Raw genomic sequence first — 16,233 nt, 5'->3', positions numbered from 1 at the left:
AACAGCACAGCTCCCATGACTTCAGGAAACATTTTTTCACGCTGAGAGTTGCTGAAGCGTGGAACAAACTGCCGGCATCGGTTGTTAGTTGTCGGAGCACTGCATCCTTCAAGACTTCCATGCTTCCTGAAATTCGCCAACACTACACTTGATTTTCTCCCCTCCATACACACACAAGCATGTTCACTTTCCAGACATTTCTACATTACTGCATGTACTTTATATGCACTTTCTGACAAGTTGTGGTGCACCTGAGCACTGTATACAATAATTTCATTATTATTATTATTTATAGAGTTGGCTCAAGTAGATGGATTACCAGTTTTTTTCACACTAATTTCATGTGAAAGGTAACTAAGTCACTTCAGCATGACAATTGTAAAATGCTACCTTACTGAAACGGAATGATATTAAATAGTCAAAGAACCATAACTCTCCATCTTGAAAAAAAAAAAGAAGAAAACCCTAACCCTAAAACATTAAAGCTAAAACCAGTACAAACGCACGAACGATGTCATAAATAACAGTGACAAATGAAAAATACACCGCCGAGAGTTGTTGTTGACAAACAACGGCAGTAATTGTATTCAGCTGAATACACGTCATTTTACGCGAGTAAAATTACTAATAGAGAAACGAAAACAAACTTTGGAATCAGCAACGTCACCCTAGGTTACGTGGAAACTATGAACGTATTTTCAAGGGAGATAATCAAAGAATGTAACCATGTAAAGTAAATATAACAAATGAAAAATCCTTCAAGAATTCTCGGATCACTACCAATATTTTATCATCTATTCCTTGTGTCATTACCAACTTTTCCTGCAAGTTTCACTAAATACCGTTCTAAACTTTTTGAGTTATTTTGCACACAGACGGACAAACCAACACCGATAAAAACATAACCTCCTTCCTTAGTTGTTAGAGCGACAAGTTACGTCCCTTTATGTCTAATAGCTACAATTAATACTGAAAGTCGGTCGCACCCAGAGAAATCTCCTAAGCAAAATAACTAAACGTCGTTAGAAAAAAAATTATTACGCAGCTACCAAGAGAACTAGTACTAGAGCAGGTACACGAATGTTCATGTCAAAGAATTAAGTTGTTAAAGCCTTCGAAACTCAAAATCTAACAACTCGATCAATTCTTTCTTTGCCAGTCCTTCATTAAAAAGGCACAATCATTGTTTACATCTGAGAACGGTAAGTTGCCAGATTTGTTTTAAAGCTTTTATAATGGCGTAAATGATAGAATTATGCATTTCTCCTCCCCTCATTCACGGATACAATATTTTTATCTTTTGATATTCTGACTTCTAATGTTTCTGAACTCATATATTGATTGTATTTTTGAAAACTCACGCTTGACTATTAAATGCAATATTAAATAAATCTCAGATTGAGTGAGTGAAAAATCGGTAATAAATCCGCATCAACTTCACATTATTCTTTTACCGTATTGTCTGAGATGATTAAATAGCTGTAAAGATTAACCTCCAAGAAAAATCAACATATTTATTTTAATCCACTCTCTAAATTAAGATATCTAATTGCATAGAAATCCAATGCCAAGATAGTTTCTGTGAACGAACGTCTTGTCTTTCGCGCTCTTGTATATTTCTACCTGGATATTCTTAAAACGGACCAGGTGTTACTCACAACAGCGTTTCTCGCACCATAATACAGCTATTTAACATTTCGCATGCATGATTACGAGGAAGTTTTAGCTTTACAAAAGGAACGGTCGATGAAGGAACTTATAAAAATAACTGGTACTTCTTCGCGGCAAGACATCCTTTTGTACCTCCCACAAAACACCCCTTAAAAAAATGTTTTTCGTACACAAACCCCACCGTTTTCGGCCACGGAGAATACGAATTTGCAAAAGAAAATTGGCAAAAATCGGCATTTTAAATCCCCCACCCCACCCCTAAATTCTTCATTTTAAACTTTTTTCAGAATTTTTTTTATTTTTCAAAATATGCAGAAAAATACGGAGATTATAGAATTTCTAAAAAAATTTCTGGTTAGGGTTTTAGGGTTAGGTTTATGGAAAAAAATGGGAAAGGAAGAATGGGCTGCGGAGGGGGGCAAAAAATTTCAAAAGTCTGATTTTTGGCAATTTTCTGGAATCTCCTTATCCGAAAATGTGGGTTTTTTGCAAAATAAATAAATAAATGAAAACAATAACATGCAGACATTACTTCACTCTGATGATGACACTATGAAAGTCTCGAAATATTGAAGGATTTCAGAAGTTTACTGTTACTCTTTTACTTGTTTCAGTCATTTGACTGTGGCCATGCTGGAGCACCACCTTTAGTCAAGTAAATCGACCCCAGGACTTATTCTTTGTAAGCCTAGTACTTATTCTATCGGCCTCTTTTGCCGAACCACTAAGTTACAGGGACGTAAACACACCAGCATCAGTTGTCAAGCGATGTTGGCGGGGACAAACATATACACACACATGCATATATATATATACATATATACGATGGGCTTTTTTCAGTTTCCGTCTACCAAATCCACTCACAAGGCTTTGGTCAGCCTGAGGCTATAGTAGAAGACACTTGCCCAAGGTGCCACGCAGTGGGACTGAACCCGGAACCATATGGTTTGTAAGCAAGCTACTTACCACACAGCCACTCCTACTGTTGATAAAAATCTCTCAAGGGTATACAGAAATGTGAAATATCATTGATAAAAGAGATAAAATTAGAACAGTTATATATTCAATACATTATATACACATATATCATCATTATCAGTTAACATCGTTTTCACGCTGACAATGGTTGAACACTTTGACAGGATTCAATGTGACTGAAACATTGAAAAATACCTTAGGAATTAGAACCCAGGTTCCAAATTTCCCCATTTCTGAGAGAGAATAGTTTTAGCTTCTACTGTTTTGTTATTTAGCCTATAATTTTTACACTATCTGAATAAGATTGTAATAATGAATTTTAATACAAATTAAATAATATTTGCTTATTCAGATAAGTTTTTACCTAAGGTTTATCAATATAGAAATACAATAAAGATTTTATTGCTTCTCTACTTTTTAAGCATCCTTTAAATGTTATACATTTTCTCTTTTATTTCAGATTATCAGAAGACATTTGCAGTAAAGAACTGTTTTAATTCAGATACTTCAACAATATTTATCATCTTTTAAAGACTAAGGAAACTTTTATAAAGAACGGATATAACTTTATTCATATAAATCTATGGTAGAATTACTGTGAAATATTTTCAGAAAAGCTAATAGCAAAATTTCAGTATTTCATTGTCTGAAATATGTACAAGCTGATTTTGCTTTCTAATTAATCTTGAACAAATTTGCAAAAGAGTTTGCAACCTCTTCAGATATTAGAAAAGATAACAATTCATAGAAATGTAGAAGAAATATTTATTAGGAATAAAATACAAAACAAAAAAAAAATGTCTATTAAATGTGATGAGGGAGGAAACATTATGGAAAATGAATTATGTGATGTCAGTGTTAACTGTAAAAGGATTGGTTTTCATGATGAAGTACTGAAAGAGATTAGAAAGCCATCGTACCACTGTGATATTTGTGGTAAAACATTCTGTGCAAATGGTGACTTAACTAAGCATAAACGTATTCATACAGGAGAGAAACCATATCACTGTGATATCTGTGGTGAATCTTTCTCTGAAAGTGGTGTGTTAACTAGACACAAGCGTATTCATACTGGAGAGAGGCCCTATCACTGTGATATCTGTGGTAAATCATTCTCTCAAAAAAGCCACTTAACTAATCACAAATATATTCACACAGGAGAGAAGCCATATCACTGTGATATCTGTGGTAAATCACTCTCTCGAAATAGCTTAACTACTCATAAATATATTCATACTGGAGAGAGGCCCTATCAGTGTGATATCTGTGGTAAATCATTCTATCAAAGAAGTCACTTAACTACACACAAATACACACATACAGGAGAGAAGCCATATCACTGTGATATCTGTGGTAAATTATTCTCTGAAAGATATAGATTAACTAGACACAAATATATTCATACAGGAGAACAGAGATATCACTGCAATATCTGTGGTAAATCCTTTGCTGTAACTAGTCACCTAACTACTCACATACGCATTCATACAGGTGAGAAACCATATCACTGTGATATCTGTGGTAAATCATTCCCACAAATAAGTGAATTAACTATACACAAACGCAATCATACAAGAGAGAAGCCATATCACTGTGATATCTGTGGTAAATTATTCTCTCATAGAAGTACCTTGATCAACCATAAACGCATTCATACAGGAGACAAACCATATATCTGTGATATTTGTGGTATTTCTTTCTCTCAGATTGGCAACTTAACTAGACACAAGTATATTCATATAGAGGAGAAACCATATCACTGTGATATCTGTGGTAAATCATTCAAGCAAAAAAGTTGTTTGACTACACATAAATCTATTCATACTGATTGAAGGCATGTGACTGATATCTGTGGCAAGTCATTTTCTCAGAAAAAGAAATCCCCTAACTATACATATATGTATGAAAACAGGAGAATACCACTGTTGAAAATCGTCCCTTGAAAAAATATTTTTTACATAACCGTAAATGTAAATACAAAAGGAAAAACATTTAACAGTGTAATAACAACTTTCCATAACTACATTTTTATGTCAATTACATTCATCGCTTATCATTGTGATATTTTTATTTAAAGCATTTTTCAAAATAATCTATATTCTACTTAAAACATTTCCAGAAGGGGAAGAAATAATATTGACTTATTTAACATTGTAAGTAATTGAGAAATGTATTTTCATATATCAGATTTAAGATCACTGTACAATTATTATATTATGAATAAATACACAAACCTTAAAATGTATTTCATCATACCATAATAGGATATATGAATGAGATCTTATATATATTCATATATAAAACCATAAGTTCAGGAGATGTGAAAGGTGAATATATATTTATTTAACCATGTGATTTCCATTGGCTTATGGTTGTTTCACAACCTTCTTCATGTATTGATTTCAGTGTGAAAGGAAATATGCATACATGTTTGCTTTAGTATGTATGTCCAACATTATACAATACAATTGTATATTCACAAATTTTTGCAAATAAAGAAAGCTAGCTCATCAGATCGCTGGAATCATGGTTGCACCACCCAACTATTCAACTCTAAATATACACAAAATTTTTTCATATATATATATAATATAAATAACTATGCATATATACATACATGTGTATATACAGATGCATATATGGGCACAGGACACCACAGAACATAAACAACATGAAATATGAAAACATGGAATATGAACCTTTTTGTGAACAACGGAAGAAACAAATGGAAAACAAGAAAAGCGGCATAAAAAAATGGCCCTTCACCAGTTGTCAGCTGTTTTTCTACTTCCTATTTCAAGCAATTCACAACAAAATACGTTTTCGATAAAACAGTTGCTCTTGCAAAGCAAATTAAATATAATTTGGGATTTTGTGGAGGGTCAAAGTTGGTAACAAAAACAGGACAGTGAAAACAAACAGGAAGGGCTGTTAAGCCAGAACAAAGTGAGTTGATGAACGAGGAGGAACAAGCTCTGACTGGAGACAAACAAGAATGCATCTTATCCCTGCAGCTGATCAGAAAGAAAGAAATTCAAGTTAGGAAAAGAAAGATGACCAATGGTTACGTGTGAGCAACAAGAGAACAAAGGCAGAAGAGTGAGAGGGATAGACGGAGAACAGCGAAGGGGAGAGGAAAAGAATTAGAGAAAGGATGAGATAGAGAAAAAAACGGAAGGGGAGATAAAAAAGAATTAGAAAAAGGAAGATAAATATATATAAATGGATCAATCTGTGTGTGTTTTCTATGTATATTTATGTGTGTATGTGTATAGTTTTTGTTTTACTCCAGTTCACTGTGCTGGAAAGTATGTTTGAGGTGTAGTTGGAATATGTAAAATTCATGAAGGTTCAAATGCCTTCTGTGAGGTTTTGTGACTTTGTTAACCCTGTATTGAAATTTATTTTTGTTGAATACCATTTCTTGGTTTTACTTGACCTGCCATTCATCCATGATTTCTGTAGAATCTTTAAATTTCCAGCTGTTTTACTCATCTACATAATTGAACTAAAAATTCATTTATATTATTAGTTTTTTTATATACTTTTTTATGTTATTTATTTTTACTTCGTCTTATTTTCTTTTTTGTTTACATTAAGCAATAGTCAGTTCCTTAAATTTTCATCTAGTGCTTTAACTTACTTGATATGAAAGGATATATCTTTACTTTTACTGACCAAATTAAACTTTGTCTAGTTTCAGCCTTCCATTGTATATATAAAGAGGAAATTTTTGTGTATATATTTAGAGTTGAATTGTTAGTGTAAACATGATGTTCCAGTGATCCAATGAGCTAGTTCTTTTTATTTGCAATAATTTATAAATGTGCAATTGTATTATATAATGCTAAGCATACTTATTAATGCAAACATGTACACTAATTTCTTCCATGTTTAAATTAATACTACATAACAAAGGTCGTGAAACAGCCATAACCCTTTGGAAGTCACATGGTTAAATAAATATATATATTCACCTCTCATATCTCCTGACTTTATAACTTTATATTTTCTTCATGAAATAATTTCATCAACCAGATCTGAATTTTCAGTTACATAGACGCTCTGCATTATATTTCTTTGTAATTGATTGCTATGTAGACTGATAGCTGAGTCCATAACAAGAGCTTTCTGTGATAGCTGCACTATTCTCTGAATCCATATCTTATATTATTCATGTGTGTGTGTGTGTGTGGAAAGCATATGTTAAATGACATAAGAAATTTTCGTGCTTTAGATTCTTTCATATATATATCTCATGTATATTATGATTTAAACTTTGTTTTCAATCAATGGGAATATTCTGTTACTTGTGAAATCTATTTAATTTTAGCTGTAGTTTTTCTCCTTGGAATGTAGCAGAAGTTGTTCTCTGCACATTTTCAGTGTTTATTGCTCCTGAGCATCTGTCACATACAAATACTATCTTCCTGGTTTGCCTTCCTTTGATATTGCTGCATCTCTTATGTGTCCATAGCTTACACTGGGTACATCTTCTAGAGATTCTACCTTCACCTTTTCTACAGATCGAGCAAGGCCATCTACCTGAAGGGATTTGTGGTTTGTTTGCCTTCCTACTTATTAGGACTTTGGTTTTAGCTAGGTTGACTCTAAGGCCCTTCAATTCTAATCCTTACTTCCACACCTGAAACTTCTCTAGTTCTGATAGTGACTCAGCAATTAGAGCAAGGTCATCAGCATATAGGGCTCCCAGGGGCAACCTGTCTTGAATTCCTCTGTTATTGCCTGGAGGACTATGATAAATAGGAGGGGGCTGAGGACTGAACCCTGGTGGACCCCTACCTCTACCAGGAATTCTTTACTGTACTCATTGCCAACCCTCACCTTACTGACAGCGTCCCTGTACATGGCTTGCACAGCTCTCACTAACCATTCATCTATCCCTAGTTTCCTCATTGACCACCAGATAAGGGATCGGGAGACGCTGACAAAGGCTTTCTCCATGTCAACAAAAGCCAGGTAGAGAGGTTTATCTTTGGCTAGGTATTTCTCCTGCAGCTGCCTTACCAGAAATACGCTGCATAGAATCTTTGGCATATGTCTCTTACCATGAACTCAAATTGACCTGTGCTTTGCATGTGAAACTAGCTAGATAAACATTGTGAGGACCCCCCCACCCCAGGTGGATCGCACATATAATTTAACACTTTGGCACTGTCATGGTATTAACTGTCAGAAGTGAAAGTAGAAAAATCTGACGTCAACTTTGTGTATTTACGTCAGGTTTATACCTTCGTTAATTTACACCGTTTATTTACGTACCACCACGCTGTTAGGTTTATAAAACAATTGAAGTTCAGTTTAAAGTTTATAAATAAATACATTTCATTCCATGTTCTGTTTTGTTATATTTCCAGTGAAATACACTACCTTTGTTTCAATTGATTTTGGAAAAAAAATGAAGTTAGTAGAGTAACTTCTTGTCATTTAGCTGTAGTTTAAGGTAGTGAGCTGGCAGAGTTGTTAGCACACCAGGCAAAATGCTTAGCAGCATTTCATCCATCTTTACATTCTGAGTTGAAATTCCTCCAAGGCCAACTTTGCCTTTCGGGGTCAATCTAATCAACTTACCACTCCCCTGAAATTGCTCAACTTCTGCCAAAACTTGAAAGCATTATTAAGCTGTTGTTTGGAAGATAAAGCAACATGAAATTGTGATAGAAAGTTTTGATTTAGATCACTTTAAAGAAGAAAGATTGTATCATAAAACCAAGGAGGGTTTCAAGCAGGTTAGTATCAAAATGGTTAATGGTCCAGCTTTGCCAGACTGTGTCATACTGATTCAGCTTAAGAATTATATTAGGATTAAATATGTCTCTGGAATTTTCAGCCTCCTCACACTAATTCAGTGGCTAGTTTGTTCAATTGATAGGATAACTAAAACTGTCAGATATCCATATATGTATGTGTATATGTAATATATATGCATTGTGTGCATATATATATATATATATTGGTGTTCAGGTGTGAAGAATTGCCATTATATACAGAGTGGGATAGAGAGGATGGACTTTTTTGAAATGGCTATTACTCAGCCCCAGTGGGAGGGACATATGTCCAACAGGTACCATTTGGTCCATGGTGTCTTAGCATTTTTTTTCTTTTCAGGTGAAGCCATGGTGCTGTGGACAATAGAGCATCGCATGTTTGCCTACGACAGTTTTGTGAAGAATGAGTCTGTCACAGCAGTTCAGCTTGAGTTTCAGTGCCACTTCAAGAGGTACACTAATGAATAGGAGACCAATTGGGGCACTACAAACTGTATGGACCCCAGAAAATGTGGAGTGCATCAGGCAAACTTTGATACAGAGTCCAAATCACTCTGCTCAGAGGCATTCCACTAAACTTGGCATCAGTAATCGATTGGTAAGGTGTATTTTGCATGAAGACCTGCATTTCCACCCATACAAATTGGTCGTTGAGGAACAGTTGAAACCATGGGACTATGCACAGCAGCTTAACTTTGCATGTCAGATGGAAGCAATTTTTGAGGCAAATGACAACCTCATTTTGTTAATGAATGATGAAGCTCATTTTCATCTCAATGGCATGGTGAATCAACAGAACTGTCATTATTGGGCTCTTGAAAATCCGAGAGAACTGCACAAAAGACCATTATACAGCCCAAAAGTGACGGTCTGGTGTGCTACTGGAAAAGCTGACATCATTGGTCCTTACTTTTTAGAAGACATTAATGGAAATGCTGTTACTGTGAACTCCAAGCATTACATCAAGATGATAAACCACTTCTTTGTGCCTGAATTATGATGAAAACATGTCTATTCGACGTATGGTTTCAGCAGGATAGGGTGATGGCCCACACAGCCAGAGCATCAATGGATGTTCTTTGACCTCTCTTCAGTGACTGCCTCATTTCTAGGTTTGCTGATAGCCCTTGGCCCCCTCGGTTCCCTGATTTGTCCATGTGTGATTATTTCTTGTGGGGAAACCTCAAGGCATATGTGTATGCGCATAAGCCTTGTACTTTGGATGATTTGGAGGAAGCTGTTCACATGGAAGTCGTCCAAATCAAAAGAGCAATGCTGGAGAGAGTGGAGGCCAACTTCCAAGAACGCCTTCAGAAATGCACAAATGAAAACAAACACCACATGATTGCTGTTGTTTTCCATACTTGATTTTGACAAATGCTAATTCAATACAAACACATTGATACCAGTAAAATTTGTTTGCAGCTAAAATTAATGATTTTGTGAATTTTTCAAAAACACCCATCCTCTCTGCACTATCCTGTTTGTGTATTTATATATATAAGGAAAAAAGTCAAGGTAGAAAATGCTAAAATAATTTTTTATCATAAAAAACATTTTAGTACCGGTTTCAATCATTGAGACTTTTTCAACTCTCACTATGGAAAACAAATTTTGGAAAAATTAAATGAAAAGTATTTTTAAAGAATATTTGCATAGTATTCAAATACAAGGGGCATTTTCCTTGTTTCTGCCTGCCTGTCTGTCTCTCTCTCTTTCTCTTGTTTACTCTTGTGGGTTCAAGGTCATTGTGAATTCTTGGCAGAGAAGAAGAAGAATGCCAGAGAGGTATGATAGTAGTAGGATGTTAAATGGTCAAGTGACCTAAAAGTGGACCATTGTGGATTATAGTAGTGATTGGGACTGGTTTTAATGAATTCTTGGGTATCTCTTGAATGTATCACTTTTAATATTTGCGTGTGTGTTATTCTAAGGTCATTTGTTGTAGATGTGTTCAAAAGGGGTCTGTATTTTGTGATATATATATATATATATGATGGCAGTTCTTTGCATCTGAAGACGAGGAAGAATGGTATGCCATCAAATGGCTATGAAAAGTGTTCATTTGACAGGCTCTGGCTTTCTTCCTGCTTGCACTCAGTAGTTCTAAGTTGATCATCAGGCTGTGCAATCTAATCCCACATTGTAGACTTGACAATTTGACCACAGTGGTGACCAGTATGCTGTATGTTTTACATTAGAATGGCCTTCTCCTAGATGAATTGCCTTACAGTGCTGGAGAACTCCACCTACACTGGAGTTTCTGGGAGAGTGTCAAAAAGGATACTGGACCTACCTGAGGGGCTTCACTCGGGTTGCTGTCAAGGTTGACTCCATTAGCATTTTCCTTTCCCAAGGTACTCAAGGCAACAAAGGTTCGTGCAGGAAGTGTCTTCTATAACATGCTAATTCACCCATAACTCAGGTCCTGAGAGATGCTACTACTCCAGGTCAGAGTGAACCTGGGAATAATATTGGTGAAAAGGTGGTGCCATACTCCTCAAAATCCTGGAGCTCCTGAACCAGAGCCTCACTACCAGGGCTCTATATACATACATACATGCATCTTATTTCTTATTTATTTCATCCTTGTCCTTTGTCCATCATCTTGAATTATATTTATTCACATTTGTATGTCAACTCCTGTATTGCCTGTTATCCATGTACTGCTTGTTCTCAGTCCAATATTCTCCACAACTTGCATGGGCACCGCTAGTATGGGAAGCATCTCAGTCTTATTAATGGTGTGAAACTGAGTAATACCATCTGGTTGATAACTGAAGAAGAATTAGGGACTTTCTGTTTTTGTTTTCCATCCGTTTGTGTACTCAGTATACATTTTTTTATTCGTCTGTGCATTCATTATGTTTTTTACTTACCGTTTGTGCATTTACTATACATTTTTCACTTCATTAGTTGTTGGCTGTTTTTCTAGTCTCATATTTCGAGCATATGCTTTTGATGAAACAGTTGCTCCCGCAAAGCAAATTAAATAAAATTTGGGATTTTGCAGAAGGTCAAAATTGGTAACACAAACAGGACAGTGAAAACAAACAGGAAGGGCTGCTAAGCCTAAACGAGGTTGTGGTGGTGAACGCGAAAATCAAGCTAGGACAGGGGACAAACAAGAACACGTCTTCCTTGTTCCAGCTACAATGGAGACAAAGAAAGAAAGATGACCGATGGTCATATACACTTGCAAAGGAGCACAAGGACAACCTAATCTTTGATTCAAAGATGTCTGTAAAAAAGATATGTAGTCAGTAGATCTGGATATTGTGATGGGAGAAGTTACAAATGATTGCTCACAAGATGATAGAGTGAGAGGAAGAGAAACTGGAACCACTAAAGAAAAGCGCACTTGAAGAAAGGTTAAGTCATACCACTAGTGGAGAGCTTCTTCAAATGCAGTCACTGCATGTGAGACTGTCACTCCTGTGTGGGCTTGTACAGCCACAGCAGATGTCACACCACCTTCAGCAGCTGACATAAAATTCTTCAGATACAGATCTTTGTTCTTCTGGGACCAATGGATAACGATCTATCTATCTATCCTATCTCTCTCTCTCTCTCTCTCTCTCTATATATATATATATATATATATATATATATATGCATGTATGTATACATGTATATGTATGTGTATATATATATATATATATAGAGAGAGAGGGGGGAAGTGAGAGAGGAATATATATATATAGAAATGTGTGTATGCATCCACACCAACCACTTGACAACTGGAGTTGGTTTTATTTACAGCTCGATAACTAAGCAGTTTCACATATGAAACTGATAGAGTAAGTTCTGGGGTTGATTTCTTCAACCTAAACCATTCAAAATGGTACCTCAGTATAGCAGCAGCCCAATGATTGCCACAGGTAAAAAGGAAAAAAAGAAAGAAATAGCCAAACAATATTTTATTGCAACTTTTGCCTAATTAGTATTTTACAGACAGTATATTTTGGAACTCTAGTTTTGAAGCAGGCACATTGAGGACAACTTAATATGTTTATTCTTTCTGTGGTTGAATTGTTTGCAAATGAACTAGGTTTGTTACGCATTCTATAAAAAGACTTTGGTAATTACCAATATAAGAAGTCTTAAATCAATGGGCTTTATTTTACACAAACAGGCCTCTGTTCCTTGGCAGTTGAATAAAAGTCTGGCTGCTTTCATTAAAATATTGTCCTCATATATGAAAGTTTGGCAAATTGACAGTATCTTTCTGTTAATGTGCTAATACACACATTTTAAATATCATGCCACCTGTTGTCATCATTGCTAATATTAGAACCGTATGCTCATTCAAAATAAACCTGTTAGAATTCACCCACATATATACTTTACCAACAAGACATACATGGGGGAAGTGAGGTAGTTCTTTTACTTTCACTTGTTTCAGTCATTGAACTGTGGCCATGCTGAGGCACAGGTATGAAGGGTTTTAGATTAATCAATCAACCTAAGTACTGTTTTTAAGTCTGGTACTTACTATTGGTCTCCCATACCAAATTGTTAAGTTACAGCATATAAACAAACACTGGTTGTTAAGTGGTGGTAAGGGACAAACACATCATCATCATCATTTAACATCCACGTTCCATGCTAACATGGGTGGGATAGTACCACAAGAGCCAGCCAGGCCAAAGCCTGCACCAGACTTCTGTGACTGTTTTGGCAGAATTTTTACAGCTGGATGCTCTTCCTAACACCAACCACCCAGCAAAGTGGACTAGATGGTTAATAATCTTTTATATGCATGTGAAGTGTTACAAATGAGACATGCACCTCTCGGTTCATATGCAACTTGTCTCCATGGTTCCACTTCCTCTCTCAATAATCTCACATATACACAGTCAGTGGTTTATTTACCTTTCATGATAGGTACATAAATACACACACACACACACAACATGTTTCTGACTACCAAATCCAATCCAAAGGCTTTGGTCCGCCCAGGGCTAACACTTATCCAAGGTTCCATGTTGTGGGACTGAACCTGTAACTGTGTGGTTGAGAAGCAAACTTCTTACTACACAGCCACACCTGTTTATGAATTTTAAACCATGAAAATTTTTCTCTGTGCCTTATTAACACTACTCCCCTGCCATACTACACCATTGTGTATGAGTATGTGTGTGCGCATGTACATTGTTCACTACAGAGATATTGAATCCTACTACATGCTGAACTGGAAATTTAAAAGCTAAAAATAGAAACATCATAAGTATCATGAAAACTTTCATACATATGTAATGGCTCTTCATTTTGTTCTTCAATTTCAACATAATCCAGATAAATGAGATATGGACTTTAAATAAGCTTCAAGTAGTAGCATGTTTTGTGTTCCAAACAGGATGTTTTAAACATTATAATAAGGTAAACATGGATGCCATTTTACAAAACAAGTGTTATATGCAACACTGACAGTATATATATATTTTAATACAAAATATGAAATGTTTTATTTGTTGGTTGTTCAATAACATCTATTTTTTCTATGCTTGCATGGCTTATAAGTGGGGAGGGGGTATTTTAGGCAAGATTTTTCAAGTAAGGGATTTTATATTCCAGAGAAATTCAAAAGTATAGAGTCTGTGAACAGAAACAAACATCTTTAATTGATACCCAGCCACAAAAAGTGGTGTCACCTCTTGTAGCTGAGCTATGAATGATGATCTCACCATCTCTAACCATAATTCAGTGTAGGTTTTAAGCATTCACACACACAGAGTCACATTTGTTTAATCAAGTTTAAGGCCTTCAAGAAGAGCAGTTTCAATATCAAAGGAGTGAAATGCAGGGTTACCAATTTAGCATATTTTATACTAGATCAAGCATTTATCAGAAAATTTTTTAATCTAACATTTACCAGGGAAAATAGCAGGTTGAAAATTTTATTTAGCATTTTTCTCTGATTATGACATTTCCACAATAGTTACCCTTTTTTCTTCTTTTTCCTCCTTTTCTACTTTTGTTAATGTATCTTATAACAAAATTTTAGTATTATTGGCTATTGTTGAATGTTTCTTTCATTTTCTTGAAACTTCAAATGAAAGTTTATCAAGTTATGAAATTTTCCAGCCCCCACCCTGCACCGACTTGGATACAGAGTTGGGGTAGGGGGAGAAAATAGCCCATGTCAGCACTTGAACTCACTACACAATAATGTAAATATGTTGCAAAGAATGAAAGCATGGAAATTCGACCTAACAATGCTTTATTGTGTAGTGATGAGTTTTTATCATGACAGGTTGATTTATTTTCAGCTTGACTGTTTTAAAATAGGTCTGTGTTTTTCATGCTTGTTTTGGATTATATATCTTGTATAGAAGTACAGGGGTGGCGGGGACTCCCTGTTTATATTACCACTTACTTTTTTTTTTTCAAGTATTGTAGTTATATTTGTGGTTTTACCAATAGATATTAAATGTAAGACTGGAAGCAAAATATGTTGTTCCCAGGTTTATATCAGAACACAATTTTAGGATTTCTGCAGATTTTACTTTTACTTTCCCATTTATAAGTTGGCCACCCAACATCCTAAATCAGTATTCTTCACCTCCCTGTTTATATTACCACTTACTTTTTTTTTTTCAAGTATTGTAGTTATATTTGTGGTTTTACCAATAGATATTAAATGTAAGACTGGAAGCAAAATATGTTGTTCCCAGGTTTATATCAGAACACAATTTTAGGATTTCTGCAGATTTTACTTTTACTTTCCCATTTATAAGTTGGCCACCCAACATCCTAAATCAGTATTCTTCACCTCAAGAATTTGTAAGCAGCAAACATAAGAATTGTTAATGACGAATGAAAGAATTGTTAGCAGCAAACTGATAAGTTGTGTTTTCAATTTTATATTTTTATTAATCATTCAATTTATTTTCTTGCTTCCCACTACATTATAATGAGCAAAGAAAAAACAAAGTTGTTCCAGCAAAAATTCCAAAAGTTTTGTGCCAGGCAGAAGTACTACTGATGTTCCCTCTAAAGTAAAGTAGCTGTAGAAGTATTTAGCCAAAAGTAAATTGCTGTAACTGGCATTTATTGACCTGGAGAAAGCTTTTAATAGGGTCCCTTATTCTCTGATACGGTGATCACTGTGGAAGCTAGGAGTAGACAAATGGATGGTTGGTGAGTGCTGTCAGTAAGGTGAGAACTAGCAATGATACAAGGAATTTAGTGTGCAGGTAGGAGTTCATAGGGCTCAGTTCTCAGTCTTCTCCAAAATATCATTGTCCTCCTGGCCATATCAGAAGTGTTTAAGACTGGTTGCCCATTGGAATTCCTTTATGCTGTTAGCCTTCTTTCTTCAAGCTAAATTTGTAGTAGAATTAGAGAAGAAATTCCAAACATGAAAGCAAAACCTGGAATCAAAAGCCCTTAAAGTTAACTTATCAAAGCCAAAGTTCTAGTAAGCAGGAAAAGAAGCAAGATGCTAATCCTTTTCAGGAAAATAGTCATGTCCAACATATAGATATAAATTTCAAATGGTTTACCTAGTGCTAATTATGGACATACAAGAGGTACAGTGCAGTAGAATAACTGGAAGATTAAGAGAAAAAGTAAACTTTGTGGCAAATGTACAGAAGGAATAAGCATTAAGAATGTGTGGAAAATAGATTTTCTTATGGATAGCACTTAGGGGTTATTAATAGTTTCTGTTATCTAAGTGTTTTAATTAGTTATGAAGGATATTTTGAAAGTATAGTTGCTAGAATACAAACTGGCTAGAGAAAGTTCAGAGTGATGTTGCCTCTGTCAGTAATAAAAGGTTCCTCTCTCA

General features: G+C 35.2%; 1 protein-coding gene across 2 annotated transcripts; it reads left to right on the top strand.

Moving 5' to 3' along the window:
* The first annotated feature begins 950 nt into the window (after positions 1 to 950).
* On the top strand, positions 951 to 7,209 carry LOC115217965 (zinc finger protein 98). 2 transcript variants are annotated; one of them, XM_036505138.1, is made up of 3 exons: positions 951 to 1,202; positions 3,110 to 3,588; positions 3,673 to 7,209. In XM_036505138.1, exons 2-3 carry the CDS (start codon positions 3,447 to 3,449, stop codon positions 4,479 to 4,481), a joined length of 951 nt encoding a protein of 316 aa, XP_036361031.1. In that variant the 5' UTR covers positions 951 to 1,202; positions 3,110 to 3,446; the 3' UTR covers positions 4,482 to 7,209. The 2 variants fall into 2 exon arrangements, with proteins under 2 accessions (XP_036361031.1, XP_029643556.1); XM_029787696.2 differs by having other exon boundaries at positions 3,110 to 7,209.
* Positions 7,210 to 16,233: the final 9,024 nt, after the last annotated feature.

Source organism: Octopus sinensis, linkage group LG1 (assembly GCF_006345805.1).
Source record: "Octopus sinensis linkage group LG1, ASM634580v1, whole genome shotgun sequence".
Lineage (NCBI taxonomy): Eukaryota > Metazoa > Mollusca > Cephalopoda > Octopoda > Octopodidae > Octopus > Octopus sinensis.
This window is presented reverse-complemented; position numbering and strand designations above follow the sequence as displayed.